Here is a 25,197-nt window from a genome sequence, read left to right on the forward strand (position 1 = left end):
CTAGAATCCAATCAAATCCACAATTACTAAAACACCAACCAAGAACCCACCGAATAAAACCCTACCAATTATTCCGGTATCTTCTCCACCATCAACAACAATTGACCTAAAAACACAACTAATTGCACCACACATCATCAAATACCCAAAAACAAGAACAAATGCCATTCTTGTTTTACCCTTCAATAATTCCTTACTTTTTTTAATGGCTTCAATTCCATAAACTTGTTCAAGGACAGAGATAACAGTAGGTAGATGCCAAAGAGCTGTGATATAAACATGAACAACAAGAAAAAAGAAGAAAATTGCAATCAAAGAGAACATGAAAAGGACTGGACTTGATTAGGTAATAGAACTGGTTTAGAAGTATAAAGACATGCGACGGTGAAAACGACAGCAACGGTTGAGAGGAGAGAGAAAGCGAAAAGAAAGATTAGGTAAAAGAACTGGTAGATCAAGAGGAGAGTCTATGATTGATGAAATTGAGCGTTTGATGAGGTTTGATTTAAAATTTGAGTGATAAGAGGATGAGTGAAGAGAGAATGAGCAAGAATAGTGATCCACCCGAAAAGGTTGCACACCCAAGCGGAGGTATCAAGTAGTAATCCGGCAAAGCCGGGATCGAACCAAGGATAGGAAGGTAGTTTGGATATCGAAGGGTCTTATCCCTCGTTCTAGAAATTAAAAGCTAACTTAGACTAAAAAGGATAGAAACAATGATAAATGGGGGTTATGATATTGAATAAGAAACAAAAGAAAAACAAATAAAACTAACTAAACAATATACGTAAACGGGCGAGATATTCGAGAGAAGAGTCGAAGGAACAAGAGTCGGGAGACGGTAAGACTCGATTCGGGCAACAAATAAGTGAGAGAGGTGTCGAAGTCCGGGAATCCATAATGATAAACCTACGACTATGTGTAATCCGAACTAATGTGTCGAGGTACAATCGATATTCGACTCCTAAAGTAGATGTCTCTAAGTACTATGTATATCCGGAGATCATACTTAGTCAAACAAACGTCTAAATTGGTTAATCCCGAATCATCGAAAGTGTCATCTAGTCGCCTAACTATGTGAAGTGCATGACAAGACACATGAAATTATGATTTAGACTACGATCGATATCGAATACTTCGTTTCGTCTATTAACTATGTGAAGTGCTTGACAAGACACATGAAAATACGATCAAAACGATAATCGAAATAAATGAACATCAATTTATAATCAAAACATCAAATCATATTAAACATAGTCACGAATTCATCACATTTCATCTCATATAATCGACAAACTAAAGTTAGCTAAACATGGTGATTGAATAAGAAATGGAAAGGAAATGGTGAGAGAATCCCCCTTTTTCGATGTGGTTCGAGGCTAGGATCGTCGGAAAATATGAGTTTTTAGTTGCAGCCGATCTCCCCTTAGCAATTTTCTGGATTCCCCATAGCGACCACCATCATCTTCTCCATTTAGAACACAACCTCCATTAAAGCTAACCCTAGCTTTCTCTCTCTAGAAATTTCTTGTCCAAAATCAAATCAAACTACATGGGAAGCTAGCCAAGATGATGGGGAGCAAAAGCCCTAAGGTTTCGAACCAAGAAGGTTGTCGGAAACTAAAGAAAAATCCGGCCAAAGAGTTTGAAGAAATCCGGCCAAATACATGATTTCCGGCCAAAAGACCTTAGATCTGAGCCAAAGGAGGTGCTACCGAGCTGCAAGCGCGTCCATGGAAGCTTCCCGTGCCGCGGATGCGTCCCGTGAAAGCTTGCTGCCGTCCGAGCTGCAGATCTTCCCGTGGAAGCTGCTGAGCTGCTGTCCGCTCCTCTGTCGTGCGGCCTGGTTGCTGCTGCTGCTGTGCGTCTGGTCCGTGCTCCGGGCAGCAGCAGCTCCCGTTGTTCTTGCTGCAGCTTCCCGTGGAAGCTTTCCCATACCCGAGCTGCTGCTCCGGCCAAGCTTTGGTCGGCCTTAGTGCTGGCCGGCCTAGTGATGCACCCAAAAAGGTTACACACCCAAGCGGAGGTATCAAGTAGTAACCGGTAAAACCGGAGTCGATCCAAGGATAGGAAGGTAGTTTGGATATCGAAGGGTCTTATTCGTCGGTTTAAGTGTTACTAGTTAACTTAGACTAAGACGAAAAGGGAACAAAGGTAAATGAGGAGTTTGATAATCGAATAACTAACAAAAGAAGAAAACAAGTAAAACAAACTAAATTATCAATGTGAACAGGCGAGAGAGATTCGAGAGAGGAGTTGAAGGAACAAAAGTAGGGAGGCAACAAATAAGTGAGAGAAGTGTCGAGGTCCGGGAATACGTTGTGGTGGACCTACAACTATTTACGGTCCAATCGAATGTATTGATACAAACCTAGTCTCGATTCCTACGGTGGATGTTCATAAGCACTACGTATGTCCGGAGATAATACTTAGTCAAACAAACTTCCTAAACGATTAAAACCGAATCATCGAAAATGTCGTCTAGCCGCCTAACTATGTAAAGTGCATGACAAGACACATGAAATTTGGATCTAGACTACGATCGATATCGATCACTTTGCCTAATCGATTAACTATGCGAAGTACTTGATAAGACACATGAAAAACGATTGAAACAAGTAATCAAGATAAGAAAACATCAATTTATTGTCAAAACATTAAATCATCACATAGATAATCACAAATTCATCACATTTCATCTCATTAACGACACATTTGATTGAGCTAACATGGTGAATAAGTAATAAATGAAAAGAAGATGATGAAAAATCCCCCTTTTTCGATGTGGTTCGGGGCTAGGTTCGTCGGAAAATTTGAGTAGCTAAGGTTCAGCCGATCTCCCCTTAGCAAATTTTTGGATTTCCCCTTAACAGTGCATAATGGGTCTCCCCGAGCAAAAATCAGATCTCCCCTTAGCAACCAGACTCATCTTCTTCATTTAAAACCCACCACCATTAAAGCTTCACCAAGCTTTCTCTCTCTAATCACTTTTAATCAAAAACCAAATCAAACAACATGGGTAGCTAGCCAAGAGGATGGGGAGTAAAAGCCCTAAGTTTTCCGGCCAAAATAATGGCCGGAAACCTTAGAAAAATCCGGCCAAAGATGGTGAAAATCCGGCCAAAAACAAGATCCGGCCAAAAATGCTTCAAAACCAACCTCAAAACCACTCGATTTTCTTCACCAAGTTCCGGCCAAGCTTCCCAAGCTTCCGGCTAAGCTTTCCGAGCTGCTACCATGAAGTTTCATGCACATCCCTTGCCGGAGCTGCTGCTGTCCCGGCCTTCTTCTTGTTGCTCCGGTCGGTTCTAGCTTTGGCCGGCAAGCTACCTTGCCGACTAAGCTAGAACCGACACCCCTTCTCTTTCCCTCTCTTTCAAGCTTCTTCTCTCTAACTTTCTTGATTAAGAACAAAGAAAAACTTCAAACCCTAGGCTCTCTCTCTCCCTCACTAACTTGTTGGGTGTTGTAGAAGATGATCACCAAGACCCCTTTAGACTTCTTTTTCTCACTTGTGTATACATAACCCTAGACTTAGTCAAACTTGACTAAGGTGCTGTTTGTTTTTTAAAATTTTCAGATCTGAAATCTGAATTGGAATCAAATTCAGATTTCAGATGTTTGTTTTTATATTTAGTTAAATCTGAAATTTTATCTGAATTTATTAGATGTCTGAATTGGCTGAATAAAGATCCACACATTTCAGACTTCAAAACAAGTCTGAATATTGAGCCCAAGATCTGAAAACATGCGAAAGACGTATATACCCTTGTTAAACTTTAAAATACCTAATTAAATCCATCTTCTTCCCTCTTCTACCCAGGAACACAAAATCCACCACCACCACCACAGTTAACACCACCACCACCACAGTTAACACCACCACCACCACACTGTTAACACCACCACAACCACCACAATTGACACCACCACCACCACAGTTAAAACCATCACTACAACACCACACAATCACCATAAACCACCACAACCACCACACAATCACCACCACCACAATAACACAACCACTGCATACCAAAACACCACCACACCAGAACACCACAAAAGACCGCAAACGACCACCACCACATCACCACCAGATTTATTTTTGTTGGAAGGAAAGGTAGAGAGAGAAACTGAATTAGGAATTTAGAGAGATTTCATGGAATCGGAAACATCACTCGCCCATTTTACTATGCATTGAATCAATTTGGGTTGTGATTATGATTGGATTCCTAACCGGAAAACTCGTTGATACTTCGTGGTATGCTCTGGATCCTTTGAACTGCTCCACTAGGATTCGGTTTGGAGAAAGAGAGATTGAGAGAGAAAAGATAGACAGACAGACAGAGAAAAGAAGAAAGAAAGAGGTTGTCGGATCTGGCGAGGGTCACCGTGATTGAACCCTCGCCGAAATTTTGCCATCTTCGGCAATAAAGAGTGGCTGTTGAGAAAGAGAAAGAAAGAGATGAGGCAGGGCTGTAGGGTTTTTCTTATGGCCTTCTTTTATTCATTGGGGGAGAGAAATAGAAATTAAGGTTTCTTTTTACAAAACACCAAATAAGGGTATAAATGTTATTATTTCAATTCAGATTTAATAATTCAGATTTAAAAAACAAACATTAAATTTGTAAAATTCAGATTCAGCCAATTTCAGATTCAGCCAATTCAGATTCAGCTAATTCAGATTCAGACATATAAAAAAAACAAACAGCACCTAAGTCTTAGGTCATTTTCACTTGGACCAAAAAGGTGCCCATAGAATCTCTATTATTCTCTTCCTCTTTGGGCTCTTGGGTTGGTCTTCTTTCTAAAGCAAGGGAGTGCCTTCATAGAATCCTTATTTCAAGACCGAACCTCGGCTTCTTTCCTTCACAACTTCTCCGTCCGAACTCCGAATCGACTTCCGTTTTCACCGTCGGACTCGTCATTGACTTAACTTGTTGTTTGACTTCTGATATTGACCAAAATGACCAAAATACCCCTGGTGCTCTTTTCTTCCCTTTTGCCGCATAAGATGAAAATGTGATAATTCGCTCTCTTTATTCCGAATTACACGCCAAACCCCAAATAAACTACCTAGCAATAAAAACACATAAATAATTAGAAATACAACTCGAAAAGAACTAACTAATCAAAGTTAAGTGACCTAAATGTGGCTTTTTCACGCCACATCACCTAGCTTGGCCGGTCCTCCTTCACCTTCTCTCCTTTTCTCTCTCTTTCCAAAACCCTCAAACACCAAGAACTTAGAACCCTCCTTAGAAACCCTCAACTTTTCTCTCTCTAACTCCTTTCCAAGGTAGAAGATGATGAATAGTAAACTCTAACTTGTGTTTACTACTCAAACCCTAGGGTCCCTTGACTTAGTCAACTTCTTTAGACTTTGTTGACTTTGATCCATAAAGAGAGGGTGCCCATATAATTCTTCCTTGTCTTTCTTCCTTGGGCTCTTGGGCTTTGATTTAGAAACCAAGAGAGTGCCTTCATCTTGTCTCTACATTTAGAACCAAAAGGGGGTGCCTTCAAGAAAAGACATTAGCTTCTATCTTTCACATCTTCCCCGTCCGAACTCCGAATTGAATTCCGTTTTCACCGTCGGACTCGTCATTAACTCCTCTTGTCATTTGATTTGCTTGAAGTCTTTTTCTCTCGTTTTCGACACATGAAATGATAGTGACAATTCGTTCCCTTTATTCCGATTTACATGTTTAACTCCAAAATAGGTACCTAACATGAAAAACACATAAAATATTATTTATAATACTCAAAACGAACTAACTAGGCTTAGTTAGGCTCTCCAAATGTGACATTTTCGTGTCACATCAAATAGCGAAAGAAAGAAGGAAAAGTAGGGTTAAGGTTAAGAGAGAGAAAGTTTATGGGGATTGTCTAGGGATTGAAACTGATTATTTTAAAATGTCTGAAATGGTTAAAAATTGGAGTTCTTCAGCTTGAAGATCCATTGTTATTAGGAGGAAAATGAATCCAAAAGAGTAAAATTTGATTTGCAGAAGAGAGAAATTCTTGAGAGAGAAAGTAGGTGGTGGTGGATAAAGAGAAGAAGGGGAAGGAAAACGGTGGAGATGATGACAAAAGAAAAGTTGAAGGTTGTGAAATGAACCTGGTGGTGCCACTAGCGTATTTTGAGAAGAAGAAGATTAAAAAAAATGGAAGTCGTCGAAAAAAGTCGCCGTCTCCGGCGGCATTTTTCGGTGATATCGTATGTGGACAAATTGACGTGGAAATTGCTTGGTGAGGTGGACAAAGAGAAAGAAAAACAATTAAATTACAGAATTTCCATAAGAGTAGAATGGGGAAACTTATAAAAAAATGTGGGGGCCAAACTAGAAATTGTGGCCAAAACAAACTGCCAGACACTTATTGGGGCCAAAACGGCGAGTTGGTCACAAATCGGAGGCCAAAACGGAATTAACCATTAAATAAATATACATTTTTATGGTAGGTAACCGATGGAAGGGTAAAGATGCTACATAAAACACATCGAACATTGTATTTATTTTATTTTTTGAAATAAAATTGATTTGGCTGTAAACGCTTGAACCTTCTAACCGGTTGACGATGTCAAATAACAAAGTTAAAAATAAAAACAAGAGAGAAGTGCTCGAGAGGTGCATAAACAACTTTGTGAGGCCTCTAAAAGAAGGAAGCATCTACAACCGTTTTGGAAGGCGCATAAGGACGCTTCCGTGCAAATTTTATGTTAATTATCTTTCTAATGAGCCTCATGTTCTTCATCAAAAAAATCAAAAATGATGCTATGCCCGGCCTGAATCCCGGCCGGGTGAGTTGGCTCGCCAGCCGGGCATAGCAGATGACGTGGTGGGGTGTTTTCTTCAGATTTTATAAGAATACAAAACTAGTCCTTTGTATTCTGTTTAATTATAAACAAGGACAGCTACTGAAACCAGGCCCAACTTTCTTTCACACCAAAATCTCGATGTCGACTTTCCCTTCCTTGCGAAAAGCTAGGGTTTCGTCGTTCTCAGCAAGATTCTCACCGGAAATCACGACGTCGTCTTCTCTCCTCCATGGGTAAAGGTTTCATTTTGGGTCATGTTCTTCTTAGATTTTCACTCTCTCTCTTCACAATCGTATCAACAATTTGAAGAACCCGGTTGTTGCTCTTGCTAAAGCCGTGTTAGGGATGATTTTGCCCTTCATTTGTACTCATTTAACCTAATTTGTTCTTCTTCAAGTTTGTTTTGTAACTGATTTTCTTAGTCATAGAGATGATTTGGGCCCAATTTTTAATGAGATTGCTATTGATTTGATGAATGTTTTGGGAGTAATTACTGCGGTTCCAAATCTAGTGATGTGAAGGAGGACTGTGTAGAGGTACATCATCTGGAAGTACATTTATATACCATTATCGCATTCATTTGATTGATCATTACAACCAGCTTCTGTTATATTCAGTTTGAGAACATTGTAAATTATATTTGCTGGTACATTATAATAAAGAATAATTAACTTCCTTATCATGGGTCCAATGCTGATATCGAATTTCTGTTCCAGTTTTATGATCGTTTTGGTATGGCAAAAGAAGCAGCAGCTTCTGCATCTCAACCTTTTGACAGTGAGTTACTTGGTGGGTTAAAGCTAACTTTCGGTCAGAATATAGCTGCTTCATCTATATTCGACGCCTTGAGATCCTCTTTCCAAGGCGTTTCTTGCCTTCTCACTCCATTTTTCTCTTCTCTCCTTTATTTGTTCATTATTATTACATCGGCTGTAGTACTTCAGTGCTCCAACATTGTCTATTTGTAGGTTGGAATAGCTGAAATAATATTTATTGTTGGGTTTCTATTGAGGGTCAGGCTAGAGAAAAACTTGGAGCCTCGGAGAGCGCAAGGACTCTTGCACATGAAGGATCATAACCACACAAGGCAGCTGTTGTTGGTGACACAGTTGGAGACCCACCTGAGTATACATGTGGCCCATCAGTCAACACCCTCATTAGGCTAATGACATTGAAAAAGAGAAGGTGTTTGTTGAAATGAAAGAAGCTCAAATTCAACCAAAGGTGTATACTTATTGTATAGTAACAATGTGTTATGTTGAAATGCCCCGATTTCTGAATCTTTTAAGTCGAAGATCACTTCATTGTACTTTTACTTTCATCTGAAACAAAAAATCACAACACAATGATAAATGAATACAGCCCAAATTTGAGTATTTGAATAATCGACTATAACAAAACATAGCCACTTATTCAAGATTGAAAGAAAAAATAACACAACTTTCATCAGTTCAAATGGGAATAGGAAACCAAATTACCAGTTTACTTGGCTGCGTTTCCGAAATTTTGATCTTCTATTTCCACTTCCTCCGTTTATGGTTGATAAACAAAGATTGTTTTCGACTCAAAGCCTTCTAATATAGACACTCAGAAGACATTACCTTTAAATTTGATTGTTTGAGCAACAACAACAACAGCCCATCTTCAGAAAGTTCAACTAGCCCTCTTCTTGAATACTACTATAATCAGTAATTATACCTAAATGAAACCAATTTTAATTAAATTAGTAATCACTGACACTCTATGAAAAATCGTCCCCAATAATTAGGGCAAAAAGAGGTGAATCCTATTCAAATCACATCATATCTAAAATCCGAACTTAAAATCTAGAGCGGAAATCGGTCAAAATGAGGCAAATCACAACAAAAATCGAAATCATCACATCAGTAATCTGGGTAAGAAATTAGGGCAAAAACTGCTTCAAAAAAACTAATTCACAGAAGAGAGAGAAAAAGAATGATGGACCTGGATCAATTAGTAGAGAGAGATCTGAACGTTGTCCAGCCAAATTTGAAGCACTAAATAATGGAAGAATTCCTAGGGTTTAACTCTTCCTGTCTTCCATAAGGAAAGAAGACAACCTAGAGTTTAGGAACCAAAAAGAACGAGCTGAGCTAATTTGCTTTTCAATTTTGGAAATCCCTTCTTTATAATTAAATCAAATATGAGGGACTAAATACAAAATACAACTCAATCTCTTAAAACGAGCTAATCCAGTCAGATGCTATGCCCAGTTGGCGCGCCATGTCAGCGCACCGGGTTTCACCTGGGATTGGGACCGGGCATAGCATCAATTTTCAAAAAAAAATGTGCCTCATGTTTTAAAAGATGAGGTGTTTTCATGTACTTGTTGAGATTTAAAACAAGAGGTAATTTCTATAAAGGTCAAAATAATATGGAAAATGAGTAGAAAAGCACAAAACATTTGAAAATTATTATTCAGGTCAAAAAGTGTGCAAATACTAAAATACCCATTTTTGTCTTTTTGTGTAACTAAATTCTTTTATTTTTCTTTAAACTTTAAATCGATATAACTTTTGTTTGAGATGTCGGATTTCAATAAAAATTATATATTTAGAAATGATTTTTCATTAGCTTTCTAACAAGATCCACTTTCAATACTTTTTTTCGAAAAAAAAAAACCCAGAAAAAAACGGCGTTTTTTTCCTTTACGTTTTTATGCAAACGTGTTTGCACCAATCTGTTGTGCAAACGTGTTTGCACCAATCTGTTGTGCAAACGTGTTTGCACCAATCTGTTGTGCAAACGTGTTTGCACCAATCTGTTGTGCAAACGTGTTTGCACCAATCTGTTGTGCAAACGTGTTTGCACCAATCTGTTGTGCAAACGTGTTTGCACCAATCTGTTGTGCAAACGTGTTTGCACCAATCTGTTGTGCAAACGTGTTTGCACCAATCTGTTATGCAAACGTGTTTGCATAAGTTTTAGTGGAGAGATAGGGACTCTTGATGTTGTATAGTAATTGAGAGATGAAATGAGGAAAATAAGTAGTTCTATAGATCTTTGATATAACTTAAGATTACATAATGGTAGAGATAATACATAATCTTTGTGGTACCTTCACAAAAAAAAACCATATAGCGTTCGTCATAACCGAGAAACTTCCATCTCGAGAAACTTCGAATTTTAGAACCTTTCTTTTTTTCACTGTCAAATCCATCTTCGGAGTCATCGTTCGTTAATGTTGAATGGTGGAACCAGAATATCCACCATCAAAGAATTGCTTGTCCATTAAGCCAGATCTCTTAGCAACCCTCCCATTCATATCTACTCCGGATAGTAGAACTGTTGCTGCATCAGCAGCTTCCCTCTATTGTTCAGTTTGCACTGTGAGTTTCTTCATTTGAGACTCCAAACCTGCCTAGTCTCCTTTAATGGCTTCAAATTCTGGGTTAATAGAGCAACATGTTTGAAAGTAATGGTAAATTAAAATACTGTGTATGAACCAATGTTAAAGTTTTAACAAATTTATATCATTACTGATAGCTTTAACAAGCTTTACCAAATTTATATATTGGATTGCTTTAACAAACTGACATATATAACACGCTATTGTTTCAAACCTTGATATTGGTTTGAACTTTGAACCAATGACAGCAACATGAAGTCTACATCTTTAACAAGCTATTGGTTCAAAACCAGGTCTTGTTAAACTAAGTTGATAAATTGTGTTCAATTTATTGGTTCAAACAAAGTTTACAGTAATGGCAAATTAACAAATGGGATGAAATTGATTCAAACCCCAGCTTGCCGTCATTCCCAATTTAAACCCTAATAGATTCATCTGTTAGTTCAACTAAAAGTGAGAAAATATTAGCATATGAATATACCTCGGATCGTTCCACTTTGAGCCTTTTATAATCGGAACTTTTACGATCAAGTCCTTCCCACAACCCAAATGGTTCAGTTCCGGGTGTATACGCATGTAAGACATGTTTCCCAGGAGATGCCAAATCCGAACTTAGAGCACTAAGGACAGAGATCGAAACCACATTCTGATCAGCATCGACTCCCCTTTCCCAAGTCTTCAGGAATGCCCTAAAAACCATCTATGATAGTTAGATAAACCTTTAATTACCAGCAAGAAGCCAGGAAAAACAAGTGCAAAAAGCAATTATGGTGGGGAAATACATATGAAACAACCTCAACTTACTGGAATTCTTAGAGTGTACTTGTTTGTAAACTAAAAAACAACATTTCATATACTTCGAATATGCACTAAAGAAAAGGACTTAACTTTTTTGAGTAAAAAAATGACATGATGTTTTCATGTGGATTTTAGTTAAAGATTGAACTAGGCCTACCTTTGCGTCAAAACCCAAATGAAGATTAAGGATTCACATTGTTCAGTCTTTTCAATTCTGTCCTGGTATGACTTCGGAACAACTTCTTTAGTTAGGAGATTCAGAGTATCCCACATCGATGCATTGCTAACTACAACTTCCCTAGCGCGTATAAACTGCAAGAAATATGTTCATTTTGTGACCAGAACAAGAAAAAGTAATTCAATTTAATCACAGTCACTCCAAAAGACTATTTCATCACTTACAGGAACTTACTTAACCACTTCTTAGCTTGACTCCAATTGCTCGGCCATTTTCAACAACAATATTTTACAATCCCACTTCACAATTATTGATGTATAACCAGATAGGTCCAATTGAGGTGGAAAGAACTAAACCTAGATTACCAATTTTCTATGGGGGTTAAACAAACCATTAAAGAAAAAGATTCAAACATCAAAACCTAGAAATCAATTAAGAAATCAACCAGATTCAAGACATAGGAGCTGAAACACATGAATACCCATGGAACCTATCTGAAAGCTTTAGACCTTTACTAGCAAAAAAACACAAACAATTCAATTATAAGCAGAATCAGCAACAACAAAACAAAACCCATGAAATCCAACATAAAATTACTCCTACCCATTTCTATCTATACAACATACATGCATAAAACCCATAGAATTAATAGAATCAACTAGCAGATTGGATTAAGATTAATGATGAACTTAAAGCGTGAGAGAGAGTCTCACCAACTATACTCGATCCTCCTGATTCAATGGTCATCGACGATACAAATTTTATTCACTTAGCACTGAGATCTGAATGAGTTTTGCTGTGTTATTTAGGGAAATAGAAGAAGTTTATCCCCTAAGAGTTTTGTTGTGTTACCCTCGTCTGGTGTTGTTGGTCAATCTGAGGAGGCCATCAGGTGTGATTTCGGCTAGTCCATTCAACTCAAATCCTCGGCATCTCTGAATCCGTTGTATACAAAACCAGGATCATACAAAGATAACGATGTCGGAAGAAATCTAGGAAGAAGAAGAAACTATGACGAACTGAACGAGAGATAAATGAATCACAACACATGAAAAAACAGAGAAGATTTCGAAGAAGAAGAAGATTTGGAGAAGAAGCATGGACGAAGAAGAACCCTAAAAACTATCTGGTTTTTTTGAGAGAGAAAGTGAATTTTGATATGAAAGGGTAATTTGGGAACTAAAATAATAGAAAATGACCTGAATAGTAATTATTAATATTATTTTAAACTTAACCTCTAATTAGCCTTAATATTTTGATAGAAAATGTCTAATAGTGAATGATTAGAGCTTTTTTAGCTATTTCAAATTTTTTTACTACCTAAATAGTCATTTTCTCTTAAAACAATTACAAAGACTTCAAACGTGGGGACCACAATTTCTTCACCTAGCGCTACTAGATGGGTTTTGAGAGCTGGTCAGGTGGTCCCTCTTCCTCTCCTAATAATAAGAAATAACAAAGGACAACAGTCATATGAGACAACTCTTTCTTTTTTTTTTTTCTTTTTTTTTTTCTTTTTTTTTTTTTTTTTTTTTTTGAAAGAGACAACTCTTTAGTTCAACAAAAAAAAAAAGAGACAACTCTTTCCTTCTAATAAAAAAAAACCAAAAGACAACTTTTAATAACAAAGATATTATAGAACTAATAAGATTTTTTTGGAGTGGTCAAATCATTAGACTTTTGGACACTGACCACTCCAAAATATTAATATTAGAAGTAATATGATTAGACTTCGATCAAGTGTTCAGAGTTCGGACTGCCCACTCCAAAATTATTAGAACTAATATGATTAGACTTTGATCAAGTTCTCACAGGTCAGACTAACCACTCCAAAATTCAAAGCAAGGGGTCAATCCGAGACTTTTCGGACTCATTCGAATCCGAATCCTTGTTTCGCTTTTGGATGGATTGATGATGTCTTTTATACCCAAATAAGAATGACAAATGCTAAACGAAGCTGCATAATTGCTTCATAAAGCTATTTGCTAGACACAACCATTTATTTTTTATTAAATTGCTAAACAACACCAAAGATCGATTTATTGGTTTCAGGGGCGGAACCAGGATTTCATGGTAGAGAGGGCAAGCCTAAAGTCTTTATAAAGTAAAATTCTATTTATAATGTGTATGACAAGATATAATACAAGACAATTTTTTAAGGATAACTTTTCATATCATGAATTTTACATTTATCTTAATAATCTACCTAAAACAATAGAAGTAATATTTTAATTTTTCAAATTAAAGTAGAATTGTATAAGTCGATAGCCAAAAGTGTACCGAAATAACATGATCTTGTGTACTAATCAATCTCTATTAAAATGACACATGAAACCAAAAAAAATTTAAAAAGGAACTAGTATGCTTGCAATGGGATTTGAACCCATGTCTTCCCCTTGGAAAGATAACTAACTCCCCACTAGGGCTAAGGTGAACTATTGTAAGCAATGGCAGGGTTCATCTAATATGTGGAGACCAGGCCGGGGAGCTGCCCGGCCTGGTCTCCACATAGTTCCGCCCTTGATTGGTTTTATCTAGCAAATAATTTGATGAATCTTGGATTGCTAAATACAACTATGTTTTAACTTCCCCAAATTATTTACTAGACACAATTTTTTCTTTTATTAACTTATTAAACAAAAATAAAATTGGTTATATTAGTGTTATTAATATTAAAAAAATACTTAAGCGTGTTATAGGTTTTAAAAAAGTATACATTATTTTTATGTAGTATGATTTTATGTAATATGATTTTATGTAATATGATTTTATGAAATATACATTATTAAGGTTTAAACTAAGTTTAAAAATATACATAGTGATTTTCTGTAGTATGATTTTTACAGCATGGAATGCTCTGATTGGAACATAATATTTTTTAGTTATTTGTTTATATTTGGTTAATTTTTTAGTTTAATGTCCGAATAATTTTATTTATAAATAATTAATTATCGTAATAGAAATTTGAACCCAAGATTGTTTGAGGAAAAATTCGGTTATATTTGATTTATTTTCTTTAGATTTTACCTCAAATTACAGCATGGAATGCTCTGATCGGAATATAATATTTCTTTGTTATTTGTTAATATTTGGTTAACCTTTTAGTTTACTGTTCGAATAAATTTTATTTATAAATAATTAATTATGGTAACAGAAATTTGAATTTTGAGAAATAATTTGATTATATTTGATTATTTTTTCTTTTAGTGTTGGATTTAGCAATTTAAGACAAAATACAATTAATTTTATTTAGTTATTTTGTGTAATAATTTTTGTAGAGTTGTGTATAGAATGGACGAGAGATTCGGTTATACTTGATTTTTGGTGTTGGTGTTGGTTAGCAATTTAGGACACAATTTTAGTTAGTTTTTATTTAGTTATTTTTGTCTAATAGTTGTCCTTAGCGAAATTGAAGTTGCATATAGTAGCATCCATAAGAATAGGTGTTTGGGGTCAAAAGAGATTAATTAAGGTCAATTTCTTCACCGGGATGCTAACAACAATTTTCTTGGGTGATTTTAGCCGCTCCCAAGTTGAAATACTCATTGTTATTAAGATAACTAGACCCAAAGTCATATTACAAATATCAGGTTGTTTTGATCCTGAGTCCTACTCAGGTTGTTTTGATCCTGAGTCCTACTCAGGTTGTTTTGATCCATTCTAATTTCACAATTTGAATTCAAAGGAATCACATTAAAGCAATGATAAGAAGTAAGCAATACAACATCATGTAGTAGTTGATGGAACATTTTGTATGGATTGTTATGCAAGTCCCCGTCAAGATGAGTGCATTTTGTTCATTGCATATAATTAATTGCACTAGCCCAATACAACATCAAAAAAAATTATCTAAGTTACTCAATGTTGGAAATGTTTGCAGGCTTGTATTGCTGACTCCATCTGTGTGCCAAATAATAATTTTTTATAGGCTAAAAATAAGCAATAATGTTTTATATCCCAGACGTTTATTTAGTAGAGATGAATAATCTATATCTTATCCAACACGTGTACTTTGCAAATTTATGTGTATGTCGGTAGCGCCTGATTTTACAGTTTCTACATTTTAAACTATGAAAAGTTCAAGTTGATATGTTATAACTGGTGCATTGTACATATAACTATAAGTAGTTCCTTTGATGTCAAATGTAGATTCCATACCCTCAACAAAAAAAAAAAAAAAAAAAATGTAGATTCCATATGGTCCTAGTACTTCATATGATTCAAATGAAAAAAAAAAGTTGTTGAAAATGATTCAAATGAAATTGAGTTTCATTGATTCATCAAACTTCTATTTGAGTAGAAAATCATGTACTTTTTTAACAAAAAAATCTTGTACTGCATTAACATTTGTTTTTTGCTTCATTTTCATGTGAAGGCTTTGAGTGAGTTTGAGACACAGGGCATTGACTAACCCACACAAGACTATAATGTCTATAATGTATTTCCGAGCTTCACCACTGAAATGTATGGATCTCTCCCTCGAGGAGATGGTTACACCCCAAAGACCATCAATTAAGGGCGGAACTATGTGGAGACCAGGCTGGACAGCTGCCCCGCCTGGTCTCCACATATTACATGCGCCCTAATAATGTATACAATAGTTTACCCTAGCTCTAGTGGGGAGTCAGTTATCTTTCCAAGGGTAGGACAATATCATGTTTTTCATTTTGGTTTTCATGTGTCAATTTAATAGAGGTCGGTTGCTACACAAGATCATGTTCTTATTTGGCTACACTTTTAGCTACATAATTTTTTCTATTTCAAGTGTCATTGAGTAATTATATTATGAAGACCTTATATTAATGATTAATAAAATTATGTGACTTTTTTTCTTGTAAGATGTAGTATGATTGATAAATAATCTATTTATATTTTGGTACTCAATCGAGTTATCCAATCTTACGTTAATGTGTAAATCAAAATATTACTTCTATTGTCTTAGGTAGATTATTAGGATACATGTAAAAATCATGATACGAAAATGTATCTTTAAAAAAATGTCTTGTATTGTATCTTATAAGGCCATACACATTATAAATAGAACTACTTTATGAAGACTTTAGGCTTGCCCTCTCTAGCATGGAATCTTGGTTCCACCCCTTGATGTATAGTTATGTGAAAGGGTTTTATTTGTACATCCCATATAGGAAGTATGATTATGACACACAATTTTGAAGTAAAGAATAGAAGCCAGATAATTGAGTTTGGTAAAAGAAATATCCAAAACACATGTAAAAATGTTTTATTTGCACGGCACATATAAAGAGTATGATTATGACATTCAAAGGTCCAGTGTCACGACACAAGTTTGAACTTGAAAACTAGATGTCAGATGATTGGGTTTTGGAGAGATTTCCTGAAAACAAAGGGGGATATATTTTGTGTAAATTCAAAGATAAAGTTTAGAAATATAATCAATAGTTAACGCTGCAAGTTGTTCCGCACATTTTTCTTTACTTGGATCCATAATTACCTTCTTAAGTTTCTCTTTCGCAGTGGCGTGGCTGAGATTTTGGGGGTCCGGTGCGAAGTTTTAACCGGGGCCCTTCGTATATTGCGAAAATTGAAAATTATTTGTACACGACAAATTAATAAAATATCTAAATAGTTTAACCGAATAAAATATTGTCACTACACAAATTTATTATGTAAAAGTATTAATGCATGCAATGATTACGTAATACTAATATGAATATAAGTTCTTTCAACAAAAAATTAAATATAATATGGAAAATCCAATTCAATACGTAAAACTTATATTTCTTGCACAAGAAATTGTTAGGCTGATAAAGAAAAATATGACCACTAACAAAAGAAATAACAACCTATTGTATTTTAATAGCTAAGAGAGAGGGGGATAGAGAAAAAAAAAAACAAAAAGAAAAGATAAATAAATAGAGGATCACACAGAAATAGAGACCAAAGTAAAGAGAGAAAAGAAATGAAAAACATATACACAAAGAGAGTGAATAATATAATTTCAACAAAAAAAGAAGTGGATAATATAAAGAAACATAGAGAAGAAGAGAGGCTTTTAGAACATCTAAAACATGCATGGGCCTATGCTAAAACCCATGACCTATGGTGCACATAGGCGGGTTACAAACCAACTGGGCTGCCAAAGCTTTTTGTTTTCATCACACGACATTTTCTAAATAACATATCTATATAACAATTCAGCTAGGTTTTTTGCTTAGTCATAAACGTTGTCTATAAATCCTGGCCGTACATTCTTTCTGCGTAAATCGTGTCCCTTGATTGAAGTGCCAATTTGAATTTTGTTTTCCAGCCCATTAGAATGCTAACCGACCCCAATGATCTCTAATTTTCGGTTCATCTCCAATTTTCGGTTTAAAAGAAAAAATATATTTCTGATTTTCTCTTTCTACTCTCAACTTCCTCCATCTAAGGTCCGATTCAAACCATTTTCATCATGATCTCTCCTCCAACCTCCACCATGATCTCCATTATTTTCTATTTAAATTTATTTAAACAGGGGAAAGTGTATGGAGTTCGAGTACTTCCGTCTCTCTCAGTCGAAAGGTTGGTAACTCTTTTTTCAATTGAACTCTAAGAGGGTGTTTAATTTTTTAGCACTTACAAGTGCTACCACTTACTAAGTGATAATCACTTAGTAAGTGATATCAAATGTAAGTGCTATGGCGTTTGTTTTCCATCGGTTCTAAGTGCTTGATTTTGATTTTTATATTAATTCTAAATGTTATAAAAATGAAAAATTGTCTGTTTTAACCTTGGTGTATTTACACATTAGCATTTTATACTAATTCTTAATAAGTTCGTTAGTTTAGGTAAAAGAAAATTACGGTTTACGAATGTTATGTCAAAAATATTAATCGTAAATAATTAAGAATTATGAAGGTGAAAGAACTTAGTTGTATCATGGAGTTTGGGTGTTCCATGATTAGTGAAGGAAGAGATGTTAAAAAAAAATTAAGAGGAAAACTTAGGTGAATGATGAGTGAAGATAGAGAAGAATCATAGCGAAAGTCATAAAAAGATTTTGTATTTATCAAATGTTTAAGATTTTCTTCTTAGTTAAAATTATATTGGTAATTACAATATTAGGAGAAGGATAGAAATGTCCTTTTTAGCACTTACAAAGTAAGTGCAGAATAATAAGCTCCAACTTGGAGCTTACTATTTTGCACTTACTTTGCCACCACTTAGAAATGATTTTCACTTATTAAGTGAAAAAACAAACGACCTAAAATTGCCGGCCCGCACTTAATAAGTGAAAATCACTTAATAAGTAACATAGGAATTTTTTATTTCTGATTTGTTGGTGCTTGATGCACATAAGGTGTCTGAATAAATGTTCCAATCACTCAATTGGTCATCTTCAATCACTTATTCATTCACTTGGTTTTGAAGCAAATTTAGCTTCATGCACATAAGGTGTTTGGATAAATGTTCCAATTGAACTCTAACATAGGAATCTTTTATTTCTGCTTTTCATGAGATAATTTTGGGGGTAGAGAATTTTTTTATTTCTGCTTTTCATGAGATAATTTTGGGGGTAGATGTATTAAATGCAATGAAATTAATCTTACCTCCTGTTTACTCAATTGGTCCTCTATAATCACTTATTTATGAAATTTCATGAAATTCATTCACTTGGCTTGACTCAAAAGAACCCAACTCACATCAACTTACTAATAGTAAACACACTTTCTTGTGGATCATTAATGTGTACTGATTCGAACCTTATGTCAACATATGTAGGGAAAATGTATTTGAGAGCCTAATTGATGAGACTTCATCTAATCATCTTCATCTAAAATTATCACAGGTTAGAGCTCACACATTTATTCTTATGTTGTTATGTGTACTGCTTCCTATGTGTTATGTTGTTGTCCATATATATTAGCCTAACTCTTTTTGTGGATTTGGAGTCGTAAAAGTTCATTTATTACGACCAGGTGATTAATCTTAGTTATAGGCTTTAGGAATTCAGTATTTAGTTATGTACTCAAACTGACTTGGTTCTGGTATCGTGTATACTCTTAGTTATAAGCTTTAGGCTCTAGGAATTCAGTAATTAGAATCATTCATGATTTCCCTAAACCAGGTGATTAATTTTCTTAGATTTCTTGGTGTAAGTATATTAATGAATCCGGTTATTTGCTTCTTGACCCAGATTTTATGCCAAGATATATGAACCTTAGCCTCATAGCGATCAGAGATAATTCATGACAATATCTTAATTGTCTCTTATAGCAATCCGGCTTTCTTTATTTTACTCTTATTGTCATTTCTTCTTCTCCATTTGCCACCATGATTGCTCAAGGAAGATAGGTTGATTTGAATAACTGTTTGTTGATGGTTGGCATAACTGTAGTTTAAATGACTTCATGTAATGATTTGCTTATTTTGGAAGATTTAGTCGCCAATTTTTTAAGATCCAGTAGCCAATTTGTTTCCTTTACTATATCATAATTTTGTTTATATAATAATTTGTTTATATAGATATTTGTTTATATACATGTCAATGACCTACATTTACTGATTTTCTATAACCTAATTTACTGATTTTCTATGACCTTGCAGCACTTCAGACTTGGGACAATCGAAAGGGCAGGCATAAAGGTAAGTTTACGCCTTCATCACCACCGTTGCAGCAATAATTTCATGTTTACAGTGAGTTAGCCTTACTTTGGACCTTTAAAAGTTTTGTGATTCATTACCCTATATATGCTTACTATTTTTTGCTACGTTTATTCTCTTTCTAATTCCATGGACTGTTGATGTCAATCAAGATCTAAAGTGTTCTTAGTCATCGTCCTTTTAGCTCATATTTCTACCATTATGAACCCTTTGATTATCTTATGATGAATCAAGTTCGTATAATTCCTTCTCATTTTCAAGCTTTGGTTTCCTAAATGGAAGCACCGAATAATTGGAGTTACTTTTTTTTTCATAAGATAATTGGAGTTACTTAAGAGGTTAGTAACTCCCACTCATTCATTTTTAACCTTAAATCGCATTGGCGATTTTATGTTTTATCACGGAGTTGATTATTAGAGTACTTTTGAGTTATTTTTAGTATGAAGTTATTGTTAGTTTCCTAAAGTTTCTAGGTTTTGTTATTTGACAACATAATGAGTAAGTTAGTATGTTTTTGGAGATGGCACAAAGTAATTTCTTTAACCATTCGACAAATCTTGGTGTTGACGATAGACAAAATAAAATTTAAGTCGATCAATGCTGCTCCCTTAAAGAGAACCCAAATTAGGTAGTTATTTTGGTGTAGTGAATCAAGATTGCTCATATATACTCAGTTTCAAATAATGTCTGTAGATGGTCTAACTTTGAGTTTAAACTTGAACGTTATAATTACCTTCAATGACTGGCTATTTTTGTGAATGTAGGAAGATATATTGATTGTTGATAAATTGACCTCATCTTGAACTGTTGGATTGCGCTTATCATTTTCGATAATGCCACAAAAACCTACCAATGCTTCTTTATAACCATGGATAGTCCGTTAACTCTGGGATTCACTAGAACTATAAAATGAGTAGTAAAGTAACATTGTAAAACCCACATTGTTTTCAGATATCCTTTTACTCGTATCATTCCTCCTTCGTCAATGCAGGAATTTCAATCAAAATAATAACAAGAACGGTTCAGTCCGAATATAGTTGTTGGTGAGGGACAAGCATCAGAGAAGTGACAACCAAATCAATGGAAGCATAGTGGAACTTCTAACCTGCAACGCAAACGGCATACATTCTAACTAAGGTCAGTTCTAACATTCAGATAACTTTATTCTAATATTTAGGTCTTCTTCGCCTACCTGTTTCTCCGAGACAAAATTTCCTTTCTCAAGACAAGTCGTGGGAAATTATGACTTTTGACTATTGAAATAGGTTGTAATCGTATTATGCAAGATAAAAGTTTTTCATACCTCTTAAAGGTACAACATATACTTTGGTTTGGTTTTCATTTTCAAAACAGAGATTATTTCAAGGTTAATTGGTATTCATTGATGATATATGCACTTCAAGTTGTCCCTCTTCTGGAAAATAATTTCCAAAAGCTTCAATATGTAAGTTGTCCATGTCTTTTTAGTTTTCACAGATTTATATAGTTTTATTTTACATCCTTAGTCGTGGAAAAACTAATTGAAATGTATGTTCCCTTATTTCACCAATATTTCTATCTGTTTTTTTATTTTTTTTAATGACCTATTTGTGATGTGATATAGGCTACTGCTTATTTTTCTATTTTCTTTTTATATGTTTTTCGTGTCTTATTCTTTTTCTTTTCTAAAACTTTTCAATTGTACAATGGTACAATGTATTTGCTACTTAGGATTTTTTTCATGTGGGAAAGTACACGACAAAGTGATACGGTTAATGATACTTCTGGAGACCACATGATGGAGCAATTAAATGTATGCAGGCCAGATCATTCAAATTATTAATCATTATTTTTGCAAGTATTTAGATTACATGTTTATGTCTAAAATACACATGTTATGCAATAGGTTCGTACAATTGCGCAACGCCTCCGTCGTGAAAGGGAAAGGGCGATACGTCTAGAAAAAGGGAAAGATAAAGAAAATCAACCATATGTATGTATCACCCTTTTCTCTGTAATGAATTTTGTGGAAAACATAACTGCTGTTACCTTTTTAATTGCATTCACTCCTAGCTTACATGATCAACTAATTGCACAGGAAGCGGGTGACAATCTAACTCATAACAACGACTCACGACTTCCTCCCAACCAAGTAGTATTTGAATTTAATCTAATAAGCAGTAGATTAATAAGTTATTTTATTCTTTTTATATTGATAAACTATTATCTATTATATAAAACAGAAGGGAAAACGATGACTGGGACAAACATCCTTATTAATCAAAATGTTAATTTAAGAAAAAAAATATGACTGGGACAAACATCCTTATTAATTTAAGAAAAAAATAAACAAAATAAACTTGAAGGGTATATCCCGTGCCCTAGGGCACGGATACTTGTATCAATCAAATGTTACGAAATTCGTTGTTATATTTTATTGAGAGGGAGAGATTCTAATTAGTTATTATTTCTTGTATTACTTTTCTCCTAAATTAGTTACTATTCTATTGGGAGAGAGAGAGATTTCAATTTCTTTTTTTAACCCTTGAAATTTATTTTGTTTCTTTATTTCTTAAATTAGTTATTTTAATTTCTAAGAAGGAAACGATTATTGTTTTTTAAATAGGTAACTTTATTTCTACGAAGGACTATATTTTAAATTATGAAGGGATTCTAAACAATATCCTTTCTTTTTTTAACCCTTGAAATTTATTTTGTTTCTTTATTTCTTAAATTAGTTATTTTAATTTCTAAGAAGGAAACGATGATTGTTTTTAAATAGGTAACTTTATTTCTACGAAGGACTATATTTTAAATTATGAAGGGCTTCCAAACAATATCCTTTATTAAAAAAGGATGTTTGTCCCAGTCATCGTTTTCCCTTCTGTTTTATATAATAGATATTGTCTAGAAGTCCTTCTCAAAATTTAAAATATAGTCCTTCGTAGAAATAAAGTTACCTATTTAAAAAACAATAATCCTTTCCTTCTTAGAAATAAAATAACTAATTTAAAAAAAAATTCAAGGGTTAAAAAAAGAAATTAAAATCTCTCTCTCTCAATAAAATAATAATTAATGTAAGAGAAAAGAAACAAAAAAATAATAACTAATAAAAAAGAAATTAAAATCTCTCCCTCTCAATAAAATGATAACTAATTTAAGAAAAAAGAAACAACAAAATAATAACTAATAAAAATCTCTCTCTCAATAAAATATATCAATAAATTTCGTAACATTTGATTGATACAAGTGTTCGTGCCCTGGGGCACGGGATATACCCTAGTACTATATAAATAAAAAAAATTTATAACAGAATCGCATCATGGGGCAACGTTTGCGTCGCGAGAATGAACGACTTACACGTCAACAAAAGGGAAAGGAAGGGGTAAAACATTCACATTTATGTCCACGTTTTTTTTATTCTATCAAAATTAATGACTTCAAGTCAGAATATTCTTACCAATTTAGTATTCACTCTTGCTGAGATTCAAATTATTCTTTCACAAATGCATAATAACATTTAAGAAACATCTAAATAATGAAACAATTTCTTGAACAATATTAGTTTTCATAATTGTATATTTTAGCTTTCTTACCTTCGTTTGCCAAAATGCTAATGAAATTAGATGAACCACCCGCAACAATTATCGGAGGGACGTGTTGACAGAGAAATTGAATATTTACGAATGAGAAATCGAGCACCTTTGCGAATTGGGGAAAGAAGATCGGATGTGACTTAACATCCTACAACTCCAGTAAACGCCTTTGTCACCGATGAGGTTGATTAATAGAATTTTATAGTACTATAATAATTATAATAATAAATTACTTTAATATATCTTCAATAATCGTAAACACTCAATTTAATAATAATTTTTTTTATAATTTTGGTAATAGGCAGTACACTCGACATTGAGTCGTACACATTCGTCTAAGCGTCCGAGAGAGTATTGTGAAAGTTCTGAACAAATTTTGCTACATATTTAAGATGATGGTAGTGAAGATGAGTTAAATACAAATACACAGATTTTAAGGAATCGCATCACTATCGTTTCTATCGAACGTCATTCTCTTGGACCAATGAATATAGTTTGCCCTCATTATAAAGCTCTACATTGGATTGATGAAAGATTGCTCAGTTCTTCTATCAGAAGGCCTTTTTTTGGAACATGTTGTTTGCAAGGGAAGATATGTCTCCCGGACCTCCGTGAACCGCCTCTAGCCCTTAAAGCTTTATATGATGGTGATGATTATCTATCGACCTCATTTAGGTCGAACATTCGACGATACAATGCTGCAAATGCGTTTACAAGTTTGGGTTTCTCATTAGAACCGAGAATTTTAAATGGAAGAGGTCCCAAATCCTTTACCATACATGGAGAGTTGCGTCATAGAACAGGATCTCTATTACCTGATTCAGGAATGGAGGGATCGTATGCACAACTCTATATTTATGATCCTTCTTCTGCTTTAAGAATTCGTAGTGGAAGAAATGAGGACTTAGATGTTACTGTTTTCCAAATTATTCAAGATACCATGTTGGCTCATAATGTGTTTTATCTCAAATTTTGTCAGGCTTACTCAATTTTAGATGTCTTAAATTCGGATGATTAAAATTTACCTATTCGCCTTCATTATAGTGCGGCGACTGATCGAAGACGTTATAATCTGCCAGACGCGGATGAAATTGCTGTTATTTTACCTGGAGATGGTAGTGAAATTACCACGTCGAGAGATATTATTCTGCACTTGAAGGGAAACATACAACTAATGAGGATATTTGAATGTCACCCAACATATTTGCCACTGCATTATGTCTTATTTTTTCCTTTTGGTGAGCTTGGTTGGGAACCCGAACTTAAGCAGTGGGATGTCCGACTCAGTAGACGCAGTACTACACGACTAACTCAGATGCAGTATTTTAGTTATCGCCTCTTTCAACGTCCAGACGAATATTCAACAATTTTACGAGGCGGTAAATTATTTCAAGAGTTTTTAGTAGATGCATGGGCGACGACGGAGCAAAACCGCTTAAGATATATAAGGCGCCATCAAAGTAACCTGCGTTCGGAGTTATATAAAGGGCTCACTGATATAGCAGATGATGGGCTACAACCGGATCAAGTGGGTCAGAGATTCATCTTACCATCTTCATTTATGGGTGGTAGTAGACATCTATTTGAAATATATCAAGATTCGATGGCAATCACACGATACCACCACCATCCTGACATCTTTCTGACGATGACTACAAATCCGAAGTGGCCTGACATAACGTCTGCTCTTCTGCCTAATCAGACGGTTCTTGACCGTCATGATTTGGTTGCACGAGTTTTTGAGTTAAAAAGGAAAAAGTTAATGGACGAGATGTCTAAACAGTTCTTTAATTTTGTGTTATACATGGTTGATGAACAACAAGGACTTTAA

At 34.7% G+C, this 25,197-nt stretch overlaps 3 protein-coding genes, 1 long non-coding RNA gene and 1 pseudogene across 10 annotated transcripts; 3 read left to right on the plus strand and 2 right to left on the minus strand.

Moving 5' to 3' along the window:
- On the minus strand, positions 1–5,969 carry LOC147568157 (uncharacterized; annotated as a pseudogene).
- Positions 5,970–6,944: 975 nt separating this feature from the next.
- Positions 6,945–8,129, plus strand: LOC147568158 (uncharacterized). 2 transcript variants are annotated; one of them, XR_015230975.1, is made up of 3 exons: positions 6,945–7,356; positions 7,537–7,609; positions 7,789–8,129. It is a non-coding gene; the product is annotated as an uncharacterized LOC147568158 (long non-coding RNA). The 2 variants fall into 2 exon arrangements; XR_015230976.1 differs by having other exon boundaries at positions 7,537–7,597.
- A 1,687-nt stretch (positions 8,130–9,816) lies between these two features.
- On the minus strand, positions 9,817–12,293 carry LOC147568159 (uncharacterized). Of its 5 annotated transcripts, none has more exons than XM_086654588.1 (5): positions 11,880–12,293; positions 11,401–11,522; positions 11,146–11,300; positions 10,672–10,879; positions 9,817–10,228 (listed from the first exon to the last, which is right to left on the minus strand). In XM_086654588.1, the coding sequence occupies exons 3-5, from the start codon at positions 11,259–11,261 to the stop codon at positions 10,181–10,183; spliced, it is 372 nt and encodes a 123-aa protein (XP_086510714.1). In that variant the 5' UTR covers positions 11,262–11,300; positions 11,401–11,522; positions 11,880–12,293; the 3' UTR covers positions 9,817–10,180. The 5 variants fall into 5 exon arrangements, 4 of the variants coding, with proteins under 4 accessions (XP_086510714.1, XP_086510712.1, XP_086510715.1 ...); XM_086654586.1 differs by having other exon boundaries at positions 11,391–11,522; XM_086654589.1 differs by lacking the exon at positions 11,880–12,293 and adding an exon at positions 11,612–11,626 and having other exon boundaries at positions 11,391–11,522.
- A 5,087-nt stretch (positions 12,294–17,380) lies between these two features.
- LOC147568160 (uncharacterized) lies at positions 17,381–23,549 on the plus strand. Of its 2 annotated transcripts, none has more exons than XR_015238108.1 (8): positions 17,381–17,709; positions 18,910–18,976; positions 19,735–19,824; positions 20,783–20,928; positions 21,502–21,583; positions 21,677–21,763; positions 21,869–21,922; positions 23,084–23,259. XR_015238108.1 is itself a non-coding variant. In XM_086670605.1 (8 exons), the coding sequence occupies exons 4-8, from the start codon at positions 21,485–21,487 to the stop codon at positions 23,508–23,510; spliced, it is 426 nt and encodes a 141-aa protein (XP_086526731.1). In that variant the 5' UTR covers positions 17,381–17,709; positions 18,910–18,976; positions 19,735–19,824; positions 20,783–21,484; the 3' UTR covers positions 23,511–23,549. The 2 variants fall into 2 exon arrangements, 1 of the variants encoding a protein (XP_086526731.1); XM_086670605.1 differs by adding an exon at positions 23,397–23,549 and having other exon boundaries at positions 20,783–21,583; positions 23,084–23,155.
- Positions 23,550–23,850: 301 nt separating this feature from the next.
- Positions 23,851–25,197, plus strand: LOC147568161 (uncharacterized). Its single transcript, XM_086659125.1, has 2 exons — positions 23,851–24,308; positions 24,411–25,197. The coding sequence occupies exons 1-2, from the start codon at positions 23,851–23,853 to the stop codon at positions 25,195–25,197; spliced, it is 1,245 nt and encodes a 414-aa protein (XP_086515251.1).

Source organism: Eschscholzia californica, unplaced genomic scaffold (assembly GCF_041429995.1).
Source record: "Eschscholzia californica isolate CP2 unplaced genomic scaffold, dmEscCali1.0.p SCAF_1, whole genome shotgun sequence".
Taxonomy (NCBI): domain Eukaryota; kingdom Viridiplantae; phylum Streptophyta; class Magnoliopsida; order Ranunculales; family Papaveraceae; genus Eschscholzia; species Eschscholzia californica.

Bases quoted from the DNA above. Each gene is read 5' to 3' on its own strand.
- LOC147568161 (XM_086659125.1), top strand. From the start codon at position 23,851: ATGAATATAGTTTGCCCTCATTATAAAGCTCTACATTGGATTGATGAA. The intron at 24,309-24,410 runs GTTGGCTCATAA...CCTTCATTATAG, and splicing joins CAAATTATTCAAGATACCAT to TGCGGCGACTGATCGAAGAC.
- LOC147568160 (XM_086670605.1), top strand. From the start codon at position 21,485: ATGTATTTGCTACTTAGGATTTTTTTCATGTGGGAAAGTACACGACAA. The intron at 21,923-23,083 runs GTAGTATTTGAA...AATTTATAACAG, and splicing joins CACGACTTCCTCCCAACCAA to AATCGCATCATGGGGCAACG. The intron at 23,156-23,396 runs GTAAAACATTCA...TAATGAAATTAG, and splicing joins AACAAAAGGGAAAGGAAGGG to ATGAACCACCCGCAACAATT.
- LOC147568159 (XM_086654587.1), bottom strand. From the start codon at position 11,261: ATGTGGGATACTCTGAATCTCCTAACTAAAGAAGTTGTTCCGAAGTCA. The intron at 10,880-11,145 runs GTAGGCCTAGTT...GATGGTTTTTAG, and splicing joins ATTTGGGTTTTGACGCAAAG to GGCATTCCTGAAGACTTGGG. The intron at 10,229-10,671 runs GTATATTCATAT...CTATTAACCCAG, and splicing joins TCAAAGTGGAACGATCCGAG to AATTTGAAGCCATTAAAGGA.